Source organism: Orbicella franksi, chromosome 11, assembly GCF_964199315.1.
Source record: "Orbicella franksi chromosome 11, jaOrbFran1.1, whole genome shotgun sequence".
Taxonomy (NCBI): Eukaryota; Metazoa; Cnidaria; class Anthozoa; order Scleractinia; family Merulinidae; genus Orbicella; species Orbicella franksi.
Genome location: NC_138155.1, coordinates 5,487,501 through 5,511,303, shown reverse-complemented (window position 1 = coordinate 5,511,303; position 23,803 = coordinate 5,487,501). Strand labels below are relative to the sequence as shown.

General features: G+C 37.7%; 4 protein-coding genes across 4 annotated transcripts in view; 2 read left to right on the top strand and 2 right to left on the bottom strand.

Annotated features, from left to right (window-relative positions):
* On the bottom strand, positions 1 to 1,785 carry LOC145502420 (melanocyte-stimulating hormone receptor-like). Its single transcript, XM_081481749.1, has 2 exons — positions 1,353 to 1,785; positions 1 to 1,260 (listed from the first exon to the last, which is right to left on the bottom strand). Exon 2 carries the CDS (start codon positions 1,146 to 1,148, stop codon positions 207 to 209), a length of 942 nt encoding a protein of 313 aa, XP_081337875.1. The 5' UTR covers positions 1,149 to 1,260; positions 1,353 to 1,785; the 3' UTR covers positions 1 to 206.
* LOC145502419 (uncharacterized) overlaps positions 1,569 to 23,803 on the top strand; it is a 113,876-nt gene continuing 91,641 nt past the window's right edge. Inside the window, exon 1 of the mRNA XM_081481748.1 lies at positions 1,569 to 1,585. The gene's annotated coding sequence lies outside the window, so the exon portion shown is untranslated. The remainder of the gene's footprint in view (positions 1,586 to 23,803) is intronic.
* Positions 16,303 to 17,664, top strand: LOC145503453 (uncharacterized). The gene is made up of 2 exons (XM_081482910.1): positions 16,303 to 16,765; positions 17,480 to 17,664. The coding sequence occupies exons 1-2, from the start codon at positions 16,303 to 16,305 to the stop codon at positions 17,662 to 17,664; spliced, it is 648 nt and encodes a 215-aa protein (XP_081339036.1).
* LOC145503452 (histamine H2 receptor-like) lies at positions 20,180 to 21,106 on the bottom strand. Its single transcript, XM_081482909.1, has one exon. The coding sequence runs from the start codon at positions 21,104 to 21,106 to the stop codon at positions 20,180 to 20,182; it is 927 nt and encodes a 308-aa protein (XP_081339035.1).

Below are 23,803 nucleotides of genomic sequence, written 5' to 3'. Positions count from 1 at the left end.
CATTATCATTATTATTACTATTACTTTTATTGCTATTAGTATTAGTGGTAGTAGTAGTAATTTAAACTTCTTTTGAGCGAAAACGTCTGTAATTGTCATCATCATTGTCCCCGTCAACGTCATTGTCATTATTATTGTCATTGTCAGTGTCATTATCATTATCGTTGCCATTGTCATTTTCAATGTCATTGTCATCGTCATCACTATTATACATGCTGGACACATGCAACGGTCAAAGAACAAGAAGATCGTTTGACCATGCCCGTTACTGCTTGTCTTAAGTGCCTTATTTTCCACTGGTACAGAAATGGGTTAAGAGTTGAATTCAAGAAAAGCAGAGTTAATGTCGAATCCCAGGCGAGGTCAAAAGTCGGTGAACCTAATCCAGTGAGAGCAAATATAGATATGATACCATATGGAATATAACAAGCCAGCAATGTCATTTGTAACCACAATGTACTGGACACTGTCTTCCTATATAGCACTATGTTGATTGAAGGTCCTCCTCCGTTTGGTTGTTGGTGAGCTTCTTCTTGTACTTGCGCTTGATGATGTTTAAGTGTAAGATGTATTTTGATGTAACAGAACGTGAAGGTAACTATGCATAATAACATATTTATGTACATGATGCGTATAGCGATATCGTGGTAAAGATACAGTATTATGGCAAAAGCAAAGCTACTAAGCCAAAAACTGACCACCAGGAGCTTTACTCTCCTCAAAGTTACCACCTGCCTGTATCTTAAGTTTAACAACAGTACAAGAAGCCTGTCCACACTTATTGCAGTCAGTGTTAACAAAGATACTCCGCAAGAAATTGCAGCTATTGTATTACTAAGGACTGCAACATAATAACAATGTTTGGAATGCTTTTGGGACAATAAAAAGCTAGCATAGAGAGGCTGGGCAATGAGGCCCACGCAGAGATCGGTGATTGCAAGACATGATAAGAGAAGTCGTGATGGCGGATGAAGAGACTGCACCTTTTGAAGAGCAGCAATGATCAAAACATTCCCCAAAAACGCAGTGATAGATAGAAGACTATTTATTACTGAAAGAACTATCTTTTGTTGTGTTCCATAAAGACCTGTCGTGCAGTTTATCTGCTGAATTCTCGTGTGGTTTCCAAGATCAGTTAAGTTCTCCATTTTCGTGTTCTTTTTCCCGCTGTTGTTAGAAGCATTAATTTAGGTTGTCATCTCTTCGTCTTCTTCCTCTTTCTTCCCGTTCGCCATAAACACTGTAACTCTTGATGTTTTACTATTGAACAAAACATTTAAATAAATGTGTGAGGAATTACAATCGAAGTTCAGATAGTCTCTTTGCAAAACTACCTCACAAAATTACCACACCTGCTATTACGCGTCGATCTTGAATTTTTCCTACTCATCTCAGTATCCTCTACAGACCAAGTCGTAGTTACTAGTGAGATTTATTTCAATCGTGGATGAGAAGGATTGAAAAAAGACTCCATACAGCTGCCAAAAGCATCTGCTGAGTGTAAACAAAAAAAATTCAGGCTGGAGATCAATAAATATTAGCAGGGTGATATCAAAATTAAATTAAAATGAGACATTTTGAGAAAGTGTGTCTCTAAACTGGGCAGCATCTAGCATTCTCCAAACAGACCTTTATTCCTGTATGTTGATTTAAGGAACATAAAAGAGTTTAGTATTAATCGATAAAGCGTCCGAGACACCAGTTTTTCATTCCGTGCTAAATTGCAAATAGCTCTTTTCTTGTAATGAATCATTTTCAATAAATCTTCGAAACCAACTATGACAGATTCGAGTCTTCTTCCACTCTGAACTTAGGTTTTAATTAAATTTGAATATTCTTTCCATTTCACAATCCTAGTGATTGACGTTCCAAAAAAAACCTTTTTACTTTGCCATACAGTTTTGATTAATTAGTTTTTGGAAGGTTGGATTCAGCGTCATAATTTAGGCCCCATCAGCACTATCCAGGAGAAATTTGAAAACACAGCTTTATTTCTATGGTTAGGCCTACCGTTCACACTCATCCGTCAAGAAAAAGGAGCCTTTCGAAAACTTTCTTCAAACCGCAGGAGTATAAAAATCCCAGTTGCGCTTAGCGTCTTCGTGTGGAGAGAAAACATTTGAAAATGGAGCTTTTCGAAAACGATAGCATCACGGTATTCATCTGTCGTTTGTTATTCATCGGGTTGTTCGAAAGGTGGATAACGCTATCCACCGGATAAATCACTATCAAGCGGATAGCTTGGTTTATTTTGTTAACACTTTATATCCACTGGATAGCGATTTGTCAGGTGGATAGGGTTATCTAGCCTTTGAACAACTTGGGCCTAATTTCCCTGCCAGAGCGGGACTAGTTTCTCGAGCACAAATCGAAAATCACAGGTGATGGTTGCGTTTTTAAATTTCTCCGGCGTATTGCATCCATTTCCAATACACCCAAACTGAGTCGATTCGTCTGAGGTACTTGACGACTCGACTCGATTCGCACGGGGTCGATACGCACCACATGACACTAAGACCCATAAGAAAATGATCACATGTACCTTCCTCGTTGCTAAAACGTGACAACAAATAGCCTGCGTAGCTTGGCGGTTTAATATTTTTTAAGCAGTTTGAGCGCGAGCGCACAACGCGGCAAAGCCGCGAAAAACGAGTGGTTTCTCAGTTGTCTCCCTCGTAGGTTCCTCGCGGCTTTGGCGCTCCCTATCACGATTCACGATTCGACACGATTCGTCGCGAATCGTCTCGAATCGTCTTCTGCTGAGTCGAATCGTGTAAACGGAAATCGACTCGCGGTAGGCAATAACTCCGGTGTCAAATTGTTGACGATTCGACTCGATTCACACGATTCGTCGCGAATCGTCTCCTGCAAAGTCGAATCGTCTGAACGGAAGTCGACTCGCGGTAGGCAATAACTGGGCTGTCAAACTGTTAACGATTCGACTCGATTCGCACGATTCGTCGCGAATCGTCTCCTGCAAAGTGGAATCACCCGTCACTGTCGCACCATTAAATCCATTAAATACTCAGAGTTTAAAAATATGGAATGAAAAAAAGCATGTAAAAAAGCCTGATCTAAACAGTGGAAACATAAGTAAATGACACAAATTTATTTCGTCCAGTATTTCGTGTCTTCTTCTTTAATTTTAAACAAAGACATGGCAAAAAAAAAAACAGAGAGGTACTTTTGTCTTGAAGCAACACCTAATCGATCAAGAACTCGGTTGATCGTTTCCTTCCTGACCGTAGATAGCCTCTTCATTATAATGTGGAAAGAGAATAGCAATAGGCCATTTCCGGGTTGATTTTTGGTTCTGTTTCGAAACGAGTCTTCTTGCGAGACCACTCATATGAAAATTTGTTCCGCCTACAGATTCAGTTACATGCAAATCAAACTCAGTTTCATAAGAAAGGTTTTGCACAAAGGTTCGTTTTGAAACAGAGGCGCAAGGAAACTCAGAAAGGCCTACCGTATTCATATCGAATAAGACAGCTAACGTAAAAAATCACATCCGATTGGCAGCGAACGAATGAATTTATTCAAAATCATTTTACTTTTTACTTACGAAATAGCCCTTTTCATGGTTAAGTTTTTTCTCGTATGCATTATAATAAAATTCAATTTCGATGTGTGGTAATTACGGTGGAAACCACAATTGGCGGAAATTGCCTTACATTCACGTTGGACTATAGTATGATAAAATTTTAAAAAAATAACCATGAAAAGTGCTCTTTTGCGCCATTAAAGCGGCCGCCACAATGCTTTTTTTTTTCTTTAAACTGCACTCAGCCCAAATGCATCTTATTTCAGGCCTCACCGCCCGATCAGAGACTCGTAAATTGAAAAAACTCTAAACTCGATAACAATTGACTTCAAATTTCTATGCATGTGAAGGTGCGTGCACAGCAGAATGTGTACGAAAACGAAAACCTATTTTAACGGCATTTTTTTCCGAAGCAAACTCCATCATTTTTCTTTTGTAAGCAATATAAGAGGAGAAATAGATTTTTAAGCTCCTGCCGCAAGATAAAATTTTCCCCATATTTCGGCGTAAGTAAGTTGGTTTTTTTTTCGTAATGAAAGCAAAAGAAGAATTAAGACGATTTACAATTCCTGACCCCCCAATCCGAAGTATTGTAAAAAAAAAAAAAATTAACGTATTCATTTAAGCTTTTCATAACACAGTCTAGCAGACCACATTTCAAATTCAATATCGGTCTTATATTTTAAGCATGTTGAAACTTTAATCGATGACGTTTAAAATAATATGGATAAGTAATGATTCTATTCCTTACTTCTAAACATGTACAAATGTGAAGATTCAGTAGCATTTAAAACATTTTCAACCTAATGTTTTATTGGGTTTCGTAACTGGGTGCAGTCTAGGTATTGGATATTTTGTGTTTAAATGCGTCATAAAAGCATAGCAATTATCATCACTATTACGTCATTATCATGATAATAACTTTACAAGAAAGACAGCTTAGTGCAGTTATAAATTATTTTTAACAATAATATTTCGACAATTCGGTTTTAATCACGTTTACTTAAAAAATTGTGGTCATACAGTGGTCATACATAAATATATTATACTTTGGATGGACCTACAAGAGCAATAAAAAAAACTGATACCACAACTTCTTTTACTCATGTACAGAATATTTGAAATTAAACTCAAATTCCACCTCTAAGCGAAAAGAATTTTAACACAAAAATTTTCTTTTTCGCCTCATCTCAAAGACAAAATCTTCCATCCAAGATATCTATTTGCGTTCAATGCAGCAGCTGCAATTTCTACCTAAGGGTTATTGTTCTTAGTAAATACTTATGTCTGCCTTATTTCTGGGTATTGGCCATAATTTGGTGAAAAACTTTTCGCCTCTAACTCGACAAGAAATTAAACCACTGTTTAACCATATTTTTAACTGCCTGTCTCACTCCGTTAATCTTCCAACAGTAAAGAATTGGGTTCAAAGTTGAATTTAAGCCGCCGAGAGTTGCGGCTAACAAAGAAGCAAGGTTGATCGATGGAGAGTAGCCCTTCTCATACTGTATAGAGCTTATTATGCCATAAGGAAGATAGCAAGCTATCATTGATAACTGTACGTATAATGCTGTTGACACTGTCTTTCTGTATCGCGCTATGTTCAATGGTCGATTCATTCCCTCTTCCGAGTTCGGTTGTTCTTGCCGGACAATGTCCTCTTGCATTGCATTTCGACGGCGGAGTGTTAAAAAGATCTTTGCATAAGAGAAAGCAGAAATTGAGAGGGATGAAAAGATGGCTGCAGAAATTACCGTTGATATTACAAAGTAATTCCAAAACATCCTCACAATGCTTAAAGAAATGTTTAAGAACCAGACGAAAATCAGCATTGCCTGGACTCGCTGCAAAGTTACCTTGTGCCTGTACTGCAATCCCAAAGACAAAGCGAGTAGTCTGTCGATGCTTATTGCAGTTAATGTGACCAAAGAGACTCCTAACAAGATCCCTGCAACGACCTCGTTGATTGCTACCACGGTGTAACAAAGTTGCATTCGTTCATGTACCGTTGATATCAAGTGGATGATGAAGACAGGTTGTGCAATCACTCCAACGCCGAGATCGGTAACTGTAAGACATTGAAACATGAGTTTCGTCGGAGGATGGAGGGAAGATACCTTCGGAAGGGCAGCAAGGATCAGAGCGTTGCCCAACGATGCAGCAAGGACGAGAAGAATATTCACAGCTACTAGTGAATAGATGTAATATTTTTCTTGTGGGGAGCTAGTACAAGTTACCGCCTGTACTGTGTCGAAACTGAATCTATCTTCGATACCACTGGCCATTAATCTTGCAAATATTACCTGATTTTAAGGTAGAACTTAGCAGAATCCAAGAATTTTGCTTCACTGTGTAAGTAAAACAACTGTTTCATCAGCTTCGAGATTATTCTCTGTTTTTCGGAAAGAGCAAAGACTTAAGATTATGCATTATGCATTATGCGACAGGGATATATTTTTCCAGCTGCTGAGAAATTGTCACACAAATGATATTGATGTTATATCTGTTTGAAAAAACATTAAAAACTAAGCAGTTTCGTAATAGCCTTTCTTACTCTACCAATAAATCTGAATGAGAGTCTCATGATCGAGTAATTATTAAAATTCTAGTCCATTAACTAATTTAACATGGTTTTCAATTCAAGCTTCGATCGACGCGGACGGCGGAAGTTTTTTGTTCTCGATCTCTCTTGATTGCCGGATCACCATCAGTCATATCCCCCGTCGAATATTTTCGGTTCATTATTACTTCTTTGTTTTCTTTTTCTTTCCCCTAAGAAGAATGCTTTTTAGGTTTTCTTCAATTTGAATTTTCTCGTTTTAGCATCTGAAAACTCACTTGAAGACGTCAAGTAAGGTGCTTTTTTTAATGTGCACAAAGTCCAAAAAATTTCCATAAAAAGGTAAAATCAAGATCTGATTTCGATAAAATTTGTTGTCGACCTAATGCTTGGCTTTGGATTCAATTGAAAATAATATTCCAAACTTCTCCTGAAAAATGTTAATTTAGGAGTCAAAATTAAGTGGTCTAATTTAGTTCCTGATTTGCAAAGGAAGCCAAACAGAGTTTGTCTGAAATGTATTTCATTTCATTTTGGCTTTTAAACGTGCCAAAGTTTACTCTTAAAAGATAAATATTGCCTATATGTCGAAGCCTAATGAATACAGAATAATGTAGGCTAATCTAATGACATTTAAAGATGATTTCCAGTCCGTACTGCGCACTTTCCAGTTTTAGTTTACGTTTTTGTCTTGCTTCATGTAAGACATAACAAAATGTAACATTTCGCAATTTAACAAATTGAAGTCAGTTTTTCATGCGTCTGTATTGTTATTGATCATGAATTTCGTCATAACATTTTCAAAGTAGCTGTGGATCCACGGGGTGATAGCCGAGTGGATCGACAGACTACTTTGGTAATGTTATGACGAAATTCATTATCTGTAACACGACAGACGCATGAAAAACTGACGTCAATTTCTTTTTTACAATCCTTGGCTTGCACTGTCACGCAATAAAAAATAATTCAGTGGATAAAGTTAGGGATTGTGATGTTATAAGACATTGTTAAAGAAGACACTTCTCCAAGTTTAAGTCTGTGCGTTTTCCTAAACCTCAGATATATATATTCGTCGAAATATTTTGCACAAATTTACAGAGCCCAGTATGGAGCCGCCATGTTAATGTACCTCCGTGGAACACCAACATGGCGGCCGAAAAATAGTGTAAACATCTGGAACTTACTTTGTCTATGTAGGCGACTGATTATCTGTAATGAACAAACAAGCATTAACATAAGCAGTTTTCCTAATACTTTAACTCCTGTATAGACTAAAAATCATGAGATAAGTATGCATTTCTCGACAAACGCGTTCTTAGCTTCATGTCACGCACCGCCATAACTCTGAAATTCAAAATGCGCAGGTTTCCAGACGATTCAAGCTACTGAGCTGAAAAGTTGTAAACAGATATAAATTTACCCCCTCTTATGCCTGATGAGGATAAAAACTTTGGTGGCTCGTTAGTTTTAGATTTTAGAAAATGATGACGTCACGTGCAAGCCAAGGATAGCAAATTGTCAAATTGTCCGCTCTCGCACTCGCTCTTGCTCGTTGACGCATCGCATAAATTATAAATCCATGTGTCTGTCGGCTTATTGACAATGAAAATTGACCAATGAACGCGAGAGAAATTCTGAAGTTATCTTAGAAAGATTGTTTTACAGTTGTCTGCTCGGGCGGTGACCTAGCCTTTGAATCACACAATCACAATCACAATCCTTTATTTACCCACGCAACATTTAGGAGTAATAAAAACTCGTTAAAACATGTGCGTGTTAAAAAATGGAAACAATAAAATTAAATTTAACTAATACAAGCATTAAAAATATTTTGATAAAAAATACATTTATATCTATTCTCTATTGATCTATTTACAATCACCATACAAGTTAGAAAAGTTAGAGTGGGAGCGCGGCTATTCCTTGTTTTGATAAAGACCTCACTGCTTTTGTTTTGTAAATCAAGTTGTTTTAATGGTTACTAGTGACACTTATATGAAAAAAGCAGTGAGGTCTGTATCAAAGCAAGGTCACCTTCAGCCTCGCTGCCATTCGAAGGCCAGGTCACCGAGCTGACAAATGTAAAATGGTCTATTACTTGCATGAAAAAGATTCAAAGTTTCATGCCAACCGCCATTATAGATACAAATCTTCATGCTTCGTTCTTTTGGGTTCACTGGATGAAACAACTTCGTAGTATCAAAGAAACTGTGGGAAAAAGAATTTAAAAAGCCTCAAAGATAAGGTAAGGACCGGGTCGTATCGAATAACATCGACTCGCGTTCCATCGAGTGGGGCTCACAGGGATTGGGTTACTGAGATTGCGCAGTGCGGACTGGAAAGCATCTTTAAAATTTAACAGACCTTTCTCTAACGGAAGCCGCGTTGTGCGTGGCTTATCGCATACATGTAAGTCGCGAATCTTCCGTATATTTATCTGTCAGGTATTTCGTTACAAGTTACGAGAGTTCAACAGTACAGAGATTCTCCTTGGCTATCAGCAATTTTCTTCGTGGTGGTGAGTTCCCACCAAAAATAATGGCAAATAATGTAATAATAATAGTAGTAACAATAATAATGATTAAAAATCCTTTATTAAATTGGTTTAAAAATTTCAAAACCTTTGATTGAAACGCGAAAATCAACTTCTTTCAATGTTGTGCCAGCAGATAATGACGTCATAAAATTTCATGTGACGTGCATTATTTCATGATCTCTGAACAGCTGCTATTTGGAATTTCTTCTTTTTTCGGATAAAATTAATTAGAAAACAACAAAACCTAATAGCAATAGCGATACCTAATAGCGATCGGCTAACTTGAAAATGATCTAAAATGTTACAGCTATCGAAATAAATTTTTAAAAGTTTTAAATACAAACGGGAAAATTCAAACTTTGAAAATCGTGCTAATGAAATTTTATGCTCTTGTTGTAAAACCAATCTCTCTAAGCAATAAAATGCCATACCAGATTATTTCCCAACAAATGAATATAATCATTTCTTGTCTAATATACAAAGGATATCGCTACCTTGTACCGGACAGTTTAGAGCCTTTATTTAGAGCAACTAAACCACTGTATGATTGTGTTCTTCGCTTCCTTTCGTACACCTCTGATCCTCCAGCAGTAGACAATCGGGTTCAGAGATGAGTTTAACATTACGAGAGTAATTGTTAATCTAACAGCAAGATTATACGAAGGCGAATAGCCATTAGCTGTCGTAATAGCAACAACTACAGCATAAGGAAGGTAACAAGCTACTAACAGTAACTGTACACACAATCCCGCGGACACCGTCTTTTTGAATTGTTTTATGTTCAGAGGACTCATTCCTCCTCTGTTTGGTTTGCCTTGCTGAGTAACGTCTCGCAGTTCAGTGCGATGACGACGAAGTGTTACATAGATCTTGAAGTAAGAGAAAGCTGCTATCGCCAGAGAAATGTAAATCAATGCAGAAACTAACCTGGAGATTAACAAGTACTTCCAAAATCGTCGTAAACAGACAATAGAAATGTTTAGGATCCAAATGATGATCATAATCACTCGCGTTCGCCTCAAGGTTATTACTTGCCAGACTTGTGTGTATCTCAATCCCAAACGGAGAGCAACAAGCCTATCTACGCTTATTGCAGTTAATGTAAACAACGACACTCCGCAAAAAACTGAACTGGTTAATTCATTGAGGCTTACCATGGTGTAACAAAGTTTTACTTGTTCGTGGGTTATCGACGTCAGCTGAATGACATAAAATGGTTGGGAGAAAAGACCAACACAGAGATCCGCAACTGTTAGGCATCGAAACATGAGTTTTGATGGCGGATGAAGCGAGGAATCCTTTCGAAGGGCAACAAGGATCAGGGTGTTTCCAAGAGACGCAGTGATGGCCAAAATCACGTTTATAGCTGTTAGTGATTGCATATAGTGATTTCCATGTAGGGACGATGTACAAGCTGTTGCTTGTATTGTCTCGTAGAGCCCTTCCTTCATGATTCTTGAAAGCTATAAACCTGAAGGTAACACCTTGTTAACAGGTGATTAGCGAAGTGACAAGCTATTTGTTCCTACCTCAAAAATTGAAGGTAACCCGATGCTAGCGGAAGGTTGGACAACTGACAAGATATTTGCTCCTGCTGCTTCGTCAACGTTTTGCTCTCAAACCGAAAAGAGCAATGTTAAACAAATTATACTCCATATTTTTAAGGTTTCTATTTAACCAGCTGTCTCGATGAGGAACTAGGCATTTAATTAAAAACAACGAATTTCCTTTTTGTTCCAAACAAATTGTTATTTTTATTCATAGTATTTTAGTTTGTATAGCCTGGTCGTTAAATTATCCTCACATTTAAGAGTGTTGCGAGAAATTTTCTTTCTTGATTGCAAGTGCAAATGAGTTTAATTAAAAACTACGAATTTCATTTAATTAAAAACTAGGCATATAATTAAAAACTACAAATTTCCTTTTTTTCCAAACAAACTGTTATCTTTATTCCACAGTATTGTATAGTATAGTATTTTAGTTTGTATAACCAGGTCGTTCAATTATCATTACATTTAAAAGTGTTGCGAGAAATTTTTTTTTCATAATTGCAAATGCAAATGACACTTTGAGAAATTGAAGATTATAATCACGATGGCAAAAAAAGACGAAAAAAAATAAAGATATAAAAAAATTAACACAAACAAAAAAATTAATGGCAGTTGCGAAAAGAACTTAAAGGTCGGGATCCACTAGGGGACATGATGTGGGACTTAAAACGGGGACATGTTGCAGGGACAGTTTTCATTTGTTTTTTTACGAAGAAAGAAATTGAAAAAAGCAAATATTAAATGCTTGCTTTAACGCAAATCCAGAAGTTAGGATTACGCATTTAAACATATGATCTGGTCACCTTAAGGTTAATTTTATTTTCTGCACGTTTCAGATGAAACTCTTTTACCCGTTCTCATGACAAATTGGGTGTAATCTCTAGCAGGCCGTTAAAATCTTGCTCAAGACATTCTAGCCAATTCGTTTTGGAGAACCTTACTGAGGGCGTTTATTTATTTACAAACACGAATAAAACTGATTAATATTTGTAATATTCTCGATCTACAAAACCACCGAGACATGCTGTCTTTTGAGTTACTAATATGCGTGCACAATCCGGTAAATCAAGGTATCAGTTTTAATTTTCAGAAATTTTCCTACCCATCCTGAACATGAATGAACTGTTTTCAAAATCAATCAGTACGATGCGGATTACGTCATACATCTCTAAATGCACTCTTTTTTAATAAGAATATTGTTTTTTTTTTTCGGCCGAGGCTCAATATGCTTGTTTTTCTAACCATTTTAGGCTGAAAATATTCCTGAAAATATTACTGTAAATATATTTAGACTATAGCGTATGACATTTCTGTTCTCGAATGTATCTGGTGTCGGGATGATGTTCAAGTAATTTTGGAGCCAGCCTGTAAGCATTTAAGCCTGGTATGACGCGCAATAACTTCTTGTAGACATGTTATTAGTATCGAACTAGTATCGTACGGGCTAGTACTGTTTTTGTTGCATTTTGGCTAGTTTTGCCGTTTGGAGAAAGGAACAGTTTTATACAATTTATTAAATCCATTTTGAAATCACTGGTTATCCTTGCAATCTGATTGGCTCTCAGCGGCGCGATTAATTTACGAATCGCACCATTTTTTCCTCTAAATCACATCATTTTCTCAGCCAATGAGAATGTGACAGTAAAACAAAACGAACAATCAGATTTCAGAGTTAGTTTAAAGAAACCACTAAAATTTTAAGAAAATGAAAGACAACAAGCCATTGTGTGGTGAATTTTGCAACTGTTATCTTCAAAACTTTGTGTTTTTTAAAAGCTATTGATGAATTTAACTAATTACAGCTTCTGAGTGACGATTATGAGCTCCTTCAGGCTGAAGACCTACTTTAAAGGAAGTTTCCAATTTTCAGTGCCCATTTTGACGAATATTTTGGCGATTTTTCTTCAACATTTGCTCAAGATCCGTATAATATTCAGCAATGCATAAACAAACGAAAACCACACAAAAACAAATTCAGAGCCATCTCAAGAAGGTAGATGTTTCCAGGTTTCCGGTAGTTTCAAACGAAGCAATAATACGCCCTGGTCCAGAAAACAGTGAATGAACGAACGTCTTCCGAAGCTGGTGCCAATCCCGCCATTTTGAAAATATCTTGAAACAAATGGCCCCGCAATAACTTAGCAAGGTCATGAAAGTAAAGTTCTACGCCGAGGTCACCAAAAGAAACGAAGATGATAGAGCTGGAATCCCCGCTTAAAATCATGCAGAGTGCCATTGAACGGTATTTAAAAGTTAACAAATGGTAAACGCCATAGCGTGCACTATTGAGTTATGGATGCACTTGGGAGGTTTGCTAAGCACTCAAGAAGCTAGAGTCGCACGAGGCTATCGCCTCGTGCGACTCTTACGCTTCTTTCGTGCTTAGCAAACCTCCCAAGTATATCCATAACTCAATAGTGCACGCTATGGCGTTTACCATTTGTTTTATAACATAACATTGAGACATTGGAACAACAGAAGTCCTTTTATTGAGCTACATCATAAAAAATGTTCGTGTAGTCTTACATGACAAGAGAAAACAAGCACGCGAAAATTCATTCATGACAACCGACTGCACACCAGTAACTCGATAAAGTTTCATCTTCACACAACTGTGAAGACAGTTTCGCATTTCTGGGAGAAGGACGCCGGCCATTACTTTGGAAACAATGTCTGTCAAAAGATTTGCTTTGTAAACATTGGCACACACGTCAGCAGCGTACACCCATGGGCAAATAGTAGACGCTAAATTAACCAATCAGAGAACGCGCTTTGCTTTGGTTATGTTATAAAGAAAATCTATCCACTGGGCATCGTGCTCTCGAGGGAGTTTCACAACTCAAAAGAAATCCATCGCAGAATTACACAGGCTGCACCTTACAGCTACAAAATACGAATAACCTTTATTTAATGTGGTCAAATGCGCTTAACTAAATAGCTACTTTAAGACATGCACACGAAATAAAAATAGCAACAAAAATCTATGTACAATATATTTACAAATAAAGATGAAAATGGTCACATAATTATTTACAATCATGTTATCAAAGCTGTATAGAAAAGAAGCGAATTTACTTAATTAAAATGTGAGATTTAGAAAATCCAACTTTGAAATCAAGTTCTTAAATATTCCGATTTTGTTAGCAGCGCGAATTTGGTCAGGAAGAGCGTTCTAAATCTTAGCAGCAGTCAGCAGCATAACGTCTTGATTTAACTCCATAAGCTGTATATTTTCTTTAGGCAGCACGTTTTGCATACTTAATGGTGTAAAGGCGATTCCGGTTCAAACGATATCTGGAGAAGCGACCAAGCGAAATGAAGAAAAGCATACATTACAAATACATTAAATAAATCAATTTTTACCCATAGTTCTTCACGTTGCTTATTTTTGTCATGCAGACACAGCTTGTTTTCATCTTTTTGGAACAAAATGGTGGGAAGTTCGAGAAGACTTGCGTTTTTCTCGGTTCGAGAGCACGAAATGTACCGGCTTGAAGTCAAAGTCATATTCTATTGGTGAAGCGCACAAACCACTTCTGTACACGGTGTCAGCCGTATTTAATGGGAAACGATGAGAGTGCAGCGGGTTTGAAGGCAGGCAGTTCGGTAGCGTTCTGCGAGTCATGTTTTTGAGAGAAAATAACAAAATAAATTAATCTTAAAGAAACCGATGACAACAAAGGACTGGACGAGGAACTGCGATGTTCCCTTGGAAATAACCAATAATAGAAGGCAAACCATATTAAAACTTGTCTACATTTGGAGTAGCCTTCTTCTGCTCTCCTTGATCGCGGTTGCACGAATAAACAAGATCTTCATTTCCACAATTTGTCTTTCCCGCATTTTTTATGCCATTTTGGTCAGCAGTAACCGCCGTTTAAAATAGTGTCGTGTTCACTTTTGTAATTTAGTTCGACTAAATTAGGTTCGACGTTTGAGTCAACTGCCGAAGTTAATTATTTGAGTCCACGTAAATAATTGGTAGTAGGTTCAGCGTTTGAACTGGGCCCTACTCTAAGAAAGTAAATTAAATTAATTAACACTCGAACCTCCCGTGAGCGACCACCCAAAATTTCAAGCCGCTTAGGAGAGCTTAGACCATATTGGTGCAAAATTTGGCCTCAAGCATATGATGACTGCAGAGACATACGCCATGTGCCAATTTCCATCTAAGCCCATGTAATAACTTTTAGTAGCCACAAAAATATTTAAGCTTTCCACAGTATTTATTCAGAGAATCGTGGTTCGCTTCTCATAAACTACTTACAGTGTATGAGTATTTCTTCGGCTTTAAATTTCTAAATGTTTTATTCATCTAAAAGTCAATTGCAAGAAAAAATCCGTTACTTCTCGTTGAGAAATTTCTGTCTCTTGTACTTCCCAGGAATGCGAAAATGTTAAAGCACCTTTTTACCCAATTTCCGCTCTATTATCTGTCAACCGGTCGCTCACGGGAGGTTACGATGATAGAAAAATCCAAACTTTTAGCTCTAATAAAAGTGATCGCGGTCGCTGACGAGAGGTGGTCGCTTACAAGAGGTTCCAAATATAGCGATCTGACTTGGAAACTTTTGGTATTTTGGAAAACTGGTCGCTAAGGAAAGGTGTTCGCTTACGAGAGGTGGTCGCAACCTTAGGTTCGACTGTATTTCTTCATATTTTTCACACTAATTCTCAAAACAGTTTAATAATATACTAATGGCGGAAATATTGTACGACCTACATCATAGACGTAATATATAGATTTAGGCCAGCCTAAAAGCGTAGCTCCTGGGCCGAGTTGTTCAGAGCCCGATTAAGCTGACCCAAGAAAAGGTAGAATTATGATTTGAGTTTTGTAACTTTGCGGTGAGGTTTTCTGTATATTGATTGGTCTTCTGTTTTGAGTTTTAATAATCACCATATACTTAAAACAAAGCAGCAAAACACATTTGTATAGAAGAAAAAGTTATAATTTGGTTAACTTTTAATCCTGGGTTAGCGTTAACCGGCTTCCGAACACTCCTGCCCTGTTTTCAACAAGTTGACCTGGCATGAGACCGCGATTCAATCGAAAATTAACGCTTGGTAAGCAGTCAGCTTAAAAAAAACGCATGGCCTCGATGAGCTGAAAACTTGAGCCCGCCATATGGTCACGTGATACTGGTCAGTGGATATCTTGCTTTGACAGGTCAATAGCCCAATTTTGATATATTTCAGCGTGAGAGACTGGTGACGAAACTCCAACACCGAAGAGAGGCTCCGGTGAATACGGCGCGAATAATGAAAACAAACAAACCACCGCAAACACTACAAGGAAAGCCATGTGCGTTTGATAAATCAAGAATTCTCGGCGTTTTGTTTGGTCCATTGCAGTTTATTTTCGCGTGTACCATGGTCAAGTATTGTGCCGTTGCTCTTTGCCGTAATGGGAGTAAGAAAAGACCGGATCTCAGTTATTTTTGCTTTCCTACAAGGCCCAATGAGCGTAAGAAGTGGGAAGTTTTGTGTAAGCGAGCAGATAAATAATTCAAGACGCTCGGCCCGCAAGCCAAGAACGTTTGTCCCAGAAAGCTCGATGTTGAGGACTCCATAGAGACTTGCGTGGATTTTACTGCTGATGCGACTTCAGTAAACCATGATCACTCGTACTTTTACAGCCAGGTACAGGCAACGCCGAAAATTAACACGAATGGTTCTGATACTACGCTTCCGAAAGGTAAATGTTCCACGACAGGTCAAACAGACTTGACAGCTGACGAAATAGACTACATACCATCTGAACTGGAAGAGTGCAGGAGTAAGAATAAGATTTTTAGTGAAAAACTTGAAAACAAAAAGGATCTTAAAACAGAGCTTAACACTGAAGACATGATTAGGGATAATGAATCTGTTAAATTTTATACGGGCTTATCAAACCTTGCTTGTTTCAATTTAACCTTACGGCTAATTCAACCCTACACAAAAAAACATTAAATAATGGGACAAAAAGAAGAATGGCAAGTCATACTATCAGACTGACGTGTCTAAAAAAAAAACGCCTGGAAGACAGAGACATCTTTCTCAGAAAGAAGAGTATCTCTTGGTACTTTGTAGACTACGTTTGGGTGTCCTAAACCGACAGCTTGGGGACATGTTTGGTGTTTCTGAGGCTTCAATTTGTAAGACTGTGACAACGTGGGTATGCTTGCTGGCAAAAATTTTTGATGGTACTCTACTTCGCTGGCCAACCCGTGAAGAGGTCAAGCGACAGTTTCCAAAGTCTTTCAAAAAATACCCTGACACAAGAGTGATCATTGATGCAACTGAGTTTTTCATTGAGAAGCCCACATCCCCATGTGCACAGAGGGCCACATGGAGTGACTACAAACACCATAATACACTTAAATTATTGGCCGGAATTGCACCTTGTGGAGCTTTTACTTTCACCTCGAAACTGTGGTCAGGAAGCACCAGTGACCGGAAGATTGTCCAGGAGAGTGGTCTCATTGATCTTCTTGAGAAGGGTGACCATTTAATGCCAGATAGGGGATTCAACATAAGAGACCTCCTGACAAGAAGAGGGGTGAAACTTAACATCCCTTCCTTTTCTAAGGGTAGGTTTGCAAATTCTACATACCATACTAGCAAAAAAGAACTCCCCTTGTTAACTTACCCTGAACCCCTCTCTCTTCCCCCTCCCCCCCCCCCAAACACAAGCCACCACCGTGTCTACATTTCCAGCAGCAAATGTTCGCTATTACCTGTTGTTACCCGTTGAACTGTTAGTCATATTGCCATTACCGTAAATCCTCGAATTAGCGCCCGGGGCCGGGGCGCTTATTTCAAATTTAGAAGAAGAAGAGGGACGCTTATTCGAGGTCGGCACTTAATCGAGGGGGGGGGGGGGGCGCGCGTATTTAATTTTTCCCAAATTGTGGCCTGACATGATCATTTTTTTAATACATCACCTGCGCATTAGCAACAACATAAGCTGTTTATTGAGATGAAAAGCTGATCCTGAAGTTTAAATCACGGCACCTTTAGTTCTTAACGTGTTCAAACGTGTGCACTTAACGTGTTCTCAAACTGAAACAACGTACAAATCTAATGCTACATGACGAAAACTATACATCCTTTGCTGGCTCATTACTCGTCTACAAAATGGGGGGAGGGGACGGGGGCGCTTATCTGAGGGGGGGCGCTTATTTTAAATTTCGGCCGATAGGAGGGGCCCTTATTCGAGGGGGGGCGCTAATTCGAGGATTTACAGTATTTTAATTTCTTACATTTCAGTTTTTTATTATTATTATTATTTTGTTGTTTCACAGGAAAACAGCTGTCTAGAAAAGCAAGGGCAACAACATCAAGCTTTGCCAAAGTCAGAATACACGTTGAACGTGCAATCGAAAGACTGAAAAACGTCCGAATCTTTAAAGGCGATATGGGAATATCCAACCAGCTTGTGACCGTTTGTGCTGCCATTTGCAATCTACTACCACCACTAGCAAAATGAACAGAGAAATATATATGTTTTGGTGATTTAAGAATGACACTTAAACTTTTAATTATTAAAACTTCAGCCTGGCTTTGAAGCTAAGAAGAGAACAAACAAAACAGAACAAAGCAAACAAACAAACAAGTCCACAATCTCAGTAATGCTGGTTATCTTTGTGCTATTCCTCAGCCTTTTCAGTTAAAGATATGTATCAAATGTGATCTATTACATAACTGTAACTAAAAAAACATAATTTCCTTGTAAACTACATGCAAAATACATACAGTATAGCATGTTATTGCAAGAACAATAATAACATCTGTCACTGATTGGTAAAACTTCCAGCAGTGTCCACAATTTCTAAGGATACTTGTGTTAATTTTGTACAAAATTCAGCTAAGGAAAATCTTGATACGTCGTGTAAGAATTTCGGGAATAACATGTTTAGAATAAAATTTGTTCAGTTTGACGAGCATTTCTTCCCATAAATATTTGTCAAACAAAACGTCTACAATCAAAATTCCTTTGTTTGTGTAAATGACAAGGTCAGCATTTGTCACCTTGGAGGCCATTTCCCCTTGTATTTGATAGTTCCATTTGGTTTCCTTTTTAAGTCTGTATGTTCCATTTTCTTTGTAAATATACTCTGCAGCTGCAATGTGTGGCAGTAATGATCTTCTGGAATACAGGCTTTTCACTTCCACCACTCTTTTCCCACAGCACTGGCGACTCCTATTCTATCAGGGCTAGAACCTAAATGGGAAAACTCAGGGTCAATTATGAGGCCACTTTCAACAACATGCAGCTCACTGTGAACCTCTGTCAGTTTTTTGCAGTAGAGGTCCACAGCTGATTCTTCTTTTTCATGTCCCCATGCAAATTGTATTGGCTGCCTTTCAGGGGGAAGAGGGCAATATCCCAGTAGACCTTTAAGAGTATTGTCTGGGCTGGTACTTTCTTTTAAATGACAAATCATGTAGACATTTGAGCCAGTAATTCTGCCACACCGTTGTTCTTTCCAAAAGTCACAGTCCCCTTGCAACTTGGTCTTTTCAAAACTCATATCTGCTTGATATTGATCAATTTTAATAAATCATTGAAATTCAAACATCAAAGGTTTTGCTGCTGTCTAATCCCTTTAATAAGAGAAATGCATCTCTAAGTTCAGAAATTGTATTTACTTCATCAGCAAGCACTTCCTCTTCATGATCAAGACACTTGTTATTTGAATAATTTCCGTAACTTCTTCAGTCACTTCCACAGGTATCTGTGGAAGTATTTGAAGAATAATGACTGCAGATGATGCATGTTCCTGTAAACCAGCTTTGAGTTGATCCATAAATGAGACAGGGTCAAGTTCAATTGACCTTGGATCAAAAGCTGCTGGCTTAAGTGTTTCCTTGTCAGTTTTGCCATACTCAGCCTTGGAGATTTTCAAATTGTCAAGAGAACAAGACATTTCATTAGGTTTGGCTCTTCGTTTCCTATTGCACTCTTTTGAAGTCGACGACTACTATAGGTTATTATGCACAGTGTTTTCAATGTCAAATAGCACTGCGGCCGCGTGCTTACATGTCCCAACAGCCATACAATGTAGATTTAAAAAAAAGGGCTATTAAAATAAATATTAATTCAAATCTGAACAGTCTACTCTTGGTCAGCAATAGAGAGGTAATAGGCAATCTGATGGCTAGACTATTCTGTAAAATTCTCTGTTACTCTGAGAAAAAAAAATTAATGTTAACAGGTCTCAGATAAGGAAAAAAAAATATTATTACACGTAGTAAAATTTTTAATAGATCATAACTGGCACGTATTAAGTAAAATTATGTTACGGGACATTTTCGTTACAGTTATTGTGCCTGTTAGAACTCCTGTTACCACTAGTAGCTTTTTAAGTATCTTTTGTATAGGATACTATTTCCCTTACACCCAGCTTTCTGTCAACCTATTATTTGGAGTATGGCCGCCATGTGGAGCGACTCCGTCGCCGCCGTCGCCATCGTGCGTATGCGCCCACGAGCAATACCGCTAGCCATGATAACCATGAGAAAATCAACTCATGGGTTTCGTTTTCTTTCCTATATGAGTATATGGCTCCGCTTGGAGGCCCTTCGGGCCGCAGGAGCTCCGCTAAAATATCACACGCGTAAGTTAAAATCTTCGCCATCGGTGTCCATTCGTGTTTATTTTGGGCTCATTATACTTCTTTGGTGTATTGCTACCTGCAAAAGCCACTGTACATGTATTAATTAACTAAACTTCGTCACTGTAACATAATCTGCTAATTCTTTACAAAACAAGTTTATGCCTTTATATATTGCTTAAGATAAAGTAAGGTTGATTATTTCCACAATGTCTCCCTAAACTTTATTTTCGTGCAATGAATGCAAATATGTCAGCCAATGCTGTACCGATATGCGTACAAGGAATCGAATATATTTACCATTTCTTAGATAACGTAACCTGGAAACCATTCAGACGATATCGCTATAGTGATCTGCTCCTGAAAATTTTACGAAAGCTGTGTTATTTAGCAACTGAACCACTGTTTGATTGTGTCCTTCACTGCCTTTCGTACACCTCTGATATTCCAGCAGTAGAGAATCGGGTTCAGAGATGAGTTTAACAATACGAGAGAGATTGTTATTCTAACAGCAAGATTATGGGCGGGCGAATAGCCTCTGGCATGCGCCACAACAACAACTATAGCATAAGGAAGGTAACAAGCTACTAACACTAACTGTACACACAGTCCCGTGGAGACGGTCTTTCTGTATCGTTTTATGTTCAGAGGACTCATTCCTCCTCTGTTTGGTTTGCCTTGCTGAGCAACAGCTCGCAGTTGAATGCGATGACGACGAAGTGTTACATAGATCTTGAAGTAAGAGAAAGCTGCCAAAGCCAGAGGAGTGTAAATTAATGCAGTAATCACCTGGGACATTAAATCAGGCATCCAAAATCGTTTTAAACAAAGCATAGAAATGTTTAGAATCCAAATGATAATCATGATTCCTCGTGTTCGCCTCAAGGTTATCACTTGCCAGACTTGTGTGTACCTTAATCCTAAACGCAGAGCAACAAGCCTATCTACACTTATTGCAGTCAATGTGTACAACGACACTCCACAAAAAAACTGACTGGTGAATGCATTGATGCTTACCATGGCGTAGCAAAGTTTTTGTTGCTTGTGTATTATCGACATAAGCTGAATGACATAAAATGGTTGTGAAATTAGACCAACACAGAGATCCGTAACTGTTAGGCATCGAAACATGAGTTTTGATGGGGGATGAAGCGTGGAATCCTTTCGAAGAGCAACAAGGATCAGGGCGTTTCCAAGAGATGCTGTGATGGCCAACATCACATTTAAGGCTGTTAGTGAGTACATATAGTGATTTCCATGTAGGGAGGATGTACAAGTTATTTCTTGTGATGTCTCGTAGAGCCCTTGATCCATGATTCTTGAAAATTATGAACCTTAAGGTGATGAGCGAAGTGAAAAGATATTTGCTCCTACCTCAAACCTTGTAGGTAACGAAGTGCTAGCAGAAGGTTTGGCAATTGATTAGGTATTTGCTTCGTCACCCTGACGCTTCCGCCCAAAGTTTTGTTCCCGGTCAAAAAGGACCAATATTTGAGAGGCTATACTCCGTCCTTTTAAGGTTTTTATTTTTTAGCTGTCTCGAGGAATGACCTGTCATATGAAGTTCCTCTTCATTCAAACAAATTGCAATGTAGAGGTTTTCTTTATCGCATTTTAAAAATTAGTTTGGATAACAAAGTCTTAAAAGAGTTTTTCGGGAAATTTCTTATCATGACTGAAAATGCAAATGTCAATTGAAGAAAGGAAAGATTACAATCGTAAATGAGAAAGGAAAATGATTTCAAGGCAATTTACGACAATCCCATCAGAAAAACACCAAAACATCTCTAACAAAAAAACCATTAAGGAGTCGAGGCCGATATGCGATATGCTATTTTCCTTTTTGCAAAGGTTTTATTGATTTAATTTTCTTTGACTTCCTTCCTCAGAAAGAAAAGGAATATTGGCTATTTGTTTTAACGCAAATCCAGAATAAAAAATGATGTATCCAAAGATACTATCCGTTTACCTTGACTCAGTATGTTTTGAGGGTTTTTATTTTATCACCTGTCTCGATGATCCTAGTTAGTAGTACTAACCATGGAATGATTGACCTGTCTTTTAATTGAAAAATGTGAAGTTACTCTTGTTGTACATAGCACTATATCAGAAATAAATTCTTATTATTATCAATTATTATTCACACGAATTGCTAAGTTTTTAAAATAAGTTTGTATGACCAGGTCTTAAAAATTAACGTTAAATTCAAAAGCGTAACGCGGGAAATTTTCTTTTATGATTGAAAATGCAAATGTCAATAGGCCGCTTTCGATATATGTATTAACATTTAGCTTGATAGTAAGGCCTAGAGGACACAAGCAAAATAAATGAATAAACGTGGTCATTCAATTTTCTTTGTTTGTGTCCTCTAGGCCTCACCACCAAGCAGAACTTAAATATATCGAAAGTTTTCCATTGTCGCTTCGTTTGACTTAATTGTACGCAAGGGAAGATTACAATCATAAATGAGAAAGCAAGATGACTTGAAGGAAACTTGCGACCATCCCATCAGAAAACAAAAAACAACAAAACGTCTCCTAACTAAAGAACCAATTGGAGTCTACCTGATATGCGTTTCTCTGCATACACTGTTTTTTTTTATATACGAATATTGTTTTTCCGGCCGAGGCTGAATATTCTTATTTTTCTGCCGATTTTAGGCCGAAAATATTCCAGTGAATATTCTGAGATTATAGCGCATGACATTTCTGCTTTCGAAATAGTTTTGATGACTCACATATCAAGTATGTTCACAAAGATTAACTTCTTGCGGTTATGTTATAAGCATCGAACATACGGCTAGTGCTGTTTTTGTTGCTTTTTGGCTAGTTTTTCTGTTTAAAGAACGGAAAAATTTTATAAGGTTTATTTAAAAACATACAATTGTACTGTATTTAAAAAATTTAAGTTCAAAACTATATTCTTTTTAAAATCTCAGCCTCGGGTTTATTCTTAATTAAAATATTCTTAAAATGTCGGTAATTTCAACCTCGATATTCTTTTAAAAGATGTTCTTATAAAAAAAAAATAAGAGTGTACACACTAATGCTATTTTGTTTTTGGACAGGTTTTATTGATCTAATTTTCGTTGGCTTTTTTCCTCAGAAAGAAAAGGCATATTGGCTGTTTGCTTTAACGCAGATCCAAAATTAAAGATTGCGTATTTAAATATATCACCTGTTTACCTTAAGTTTAAATTTTACTTAAGTACACTTAAAGCGCGTTTCATTTGGATTTTTTTACTCCGTTCTCCCGAAAGTTTATGTAGACATTTTGCAAGACATTTTAACTGATATGATTTTCAAATCTAATCAAGAAACGGTTTTTTGCGATGTTTCTGGGCCAAACATCTCGTGAGAGCGTCTTCTCAGACAAAACTAGAGAATGCTATAACACTGCGAAGTTATCAAAATAAGATAGAGTCCGAGATAAGTAAATAATTTTGCGCGACTTCTAAGACTGTATTAAGAGCCACTGCCTATAAACATAGACTAAACACCGGCACAAGTCAAAAAATCGATTTTGCTCATATTTTGCCCATAGACTGGCCCTAGCTAGGAAACAAACAGACCATTGTTAGTTTCTGCTAATACAGTTTTTCGGGAGGAATTTTCCAAAAAACGATTTCGCCCGATTGGGCTCAAAATCTACTTCCGGTTATGGTGAATTTTCTTGGTATTCGATCGCATTGCACACCACACAACAACTACTTGAGAATCTTTCAACGATAATTATATTGAGCTCAGGTCTTCAAGGTACCCCTGAACGAAAACCAAATAAATCGAAGTTAGTTTTGAACCCGAAACGAGATCGAACTCCAAGACTCGCAAAATTTGACAATGTGTTGTTGTTTCTACGTCTCCTCCATCTGTGGTCTCCACGAAAACATCCATGAACCGCGCGGTACCATGTCTAAAAATAACTTCACAGGGATTATCTTGAGTAGAAGGCCTATATGAGGTTTCACTCTCTTACCTTTATAATCTCTTGATTTAAATTAATGCTAGCAAA

Coding starts and splice junctions, on each gene's coding strand:
- LOC145503452 (XM_081482909.1), bottom strand. CDS start 21,106: ATGGATCAAGGGCTCTACGAGACATCACAAGAAATAACTTGTACATCC.
- LOC145502420 (XM_081481749.1), bottom strand. CDS start 1,148: ATGGAGAACTTAACTGATCTTGGAAACCACACGAGAATTCAGCAGATA.
- LOC145503453 (XM_081482910.1), top strand. CDS start 16,303: ATGTTTGGTGTTTCTGAGGCTTCAATTTGTAAGACTGTGACAACGTGG. Junction 16,766..17,479: donor CATCCCTTCCTTTTCTAAGG/GTAGGTTTGCAA, acceptor GTTGTTTCACAG/GAAAACAGCTGTCTAGAAAA.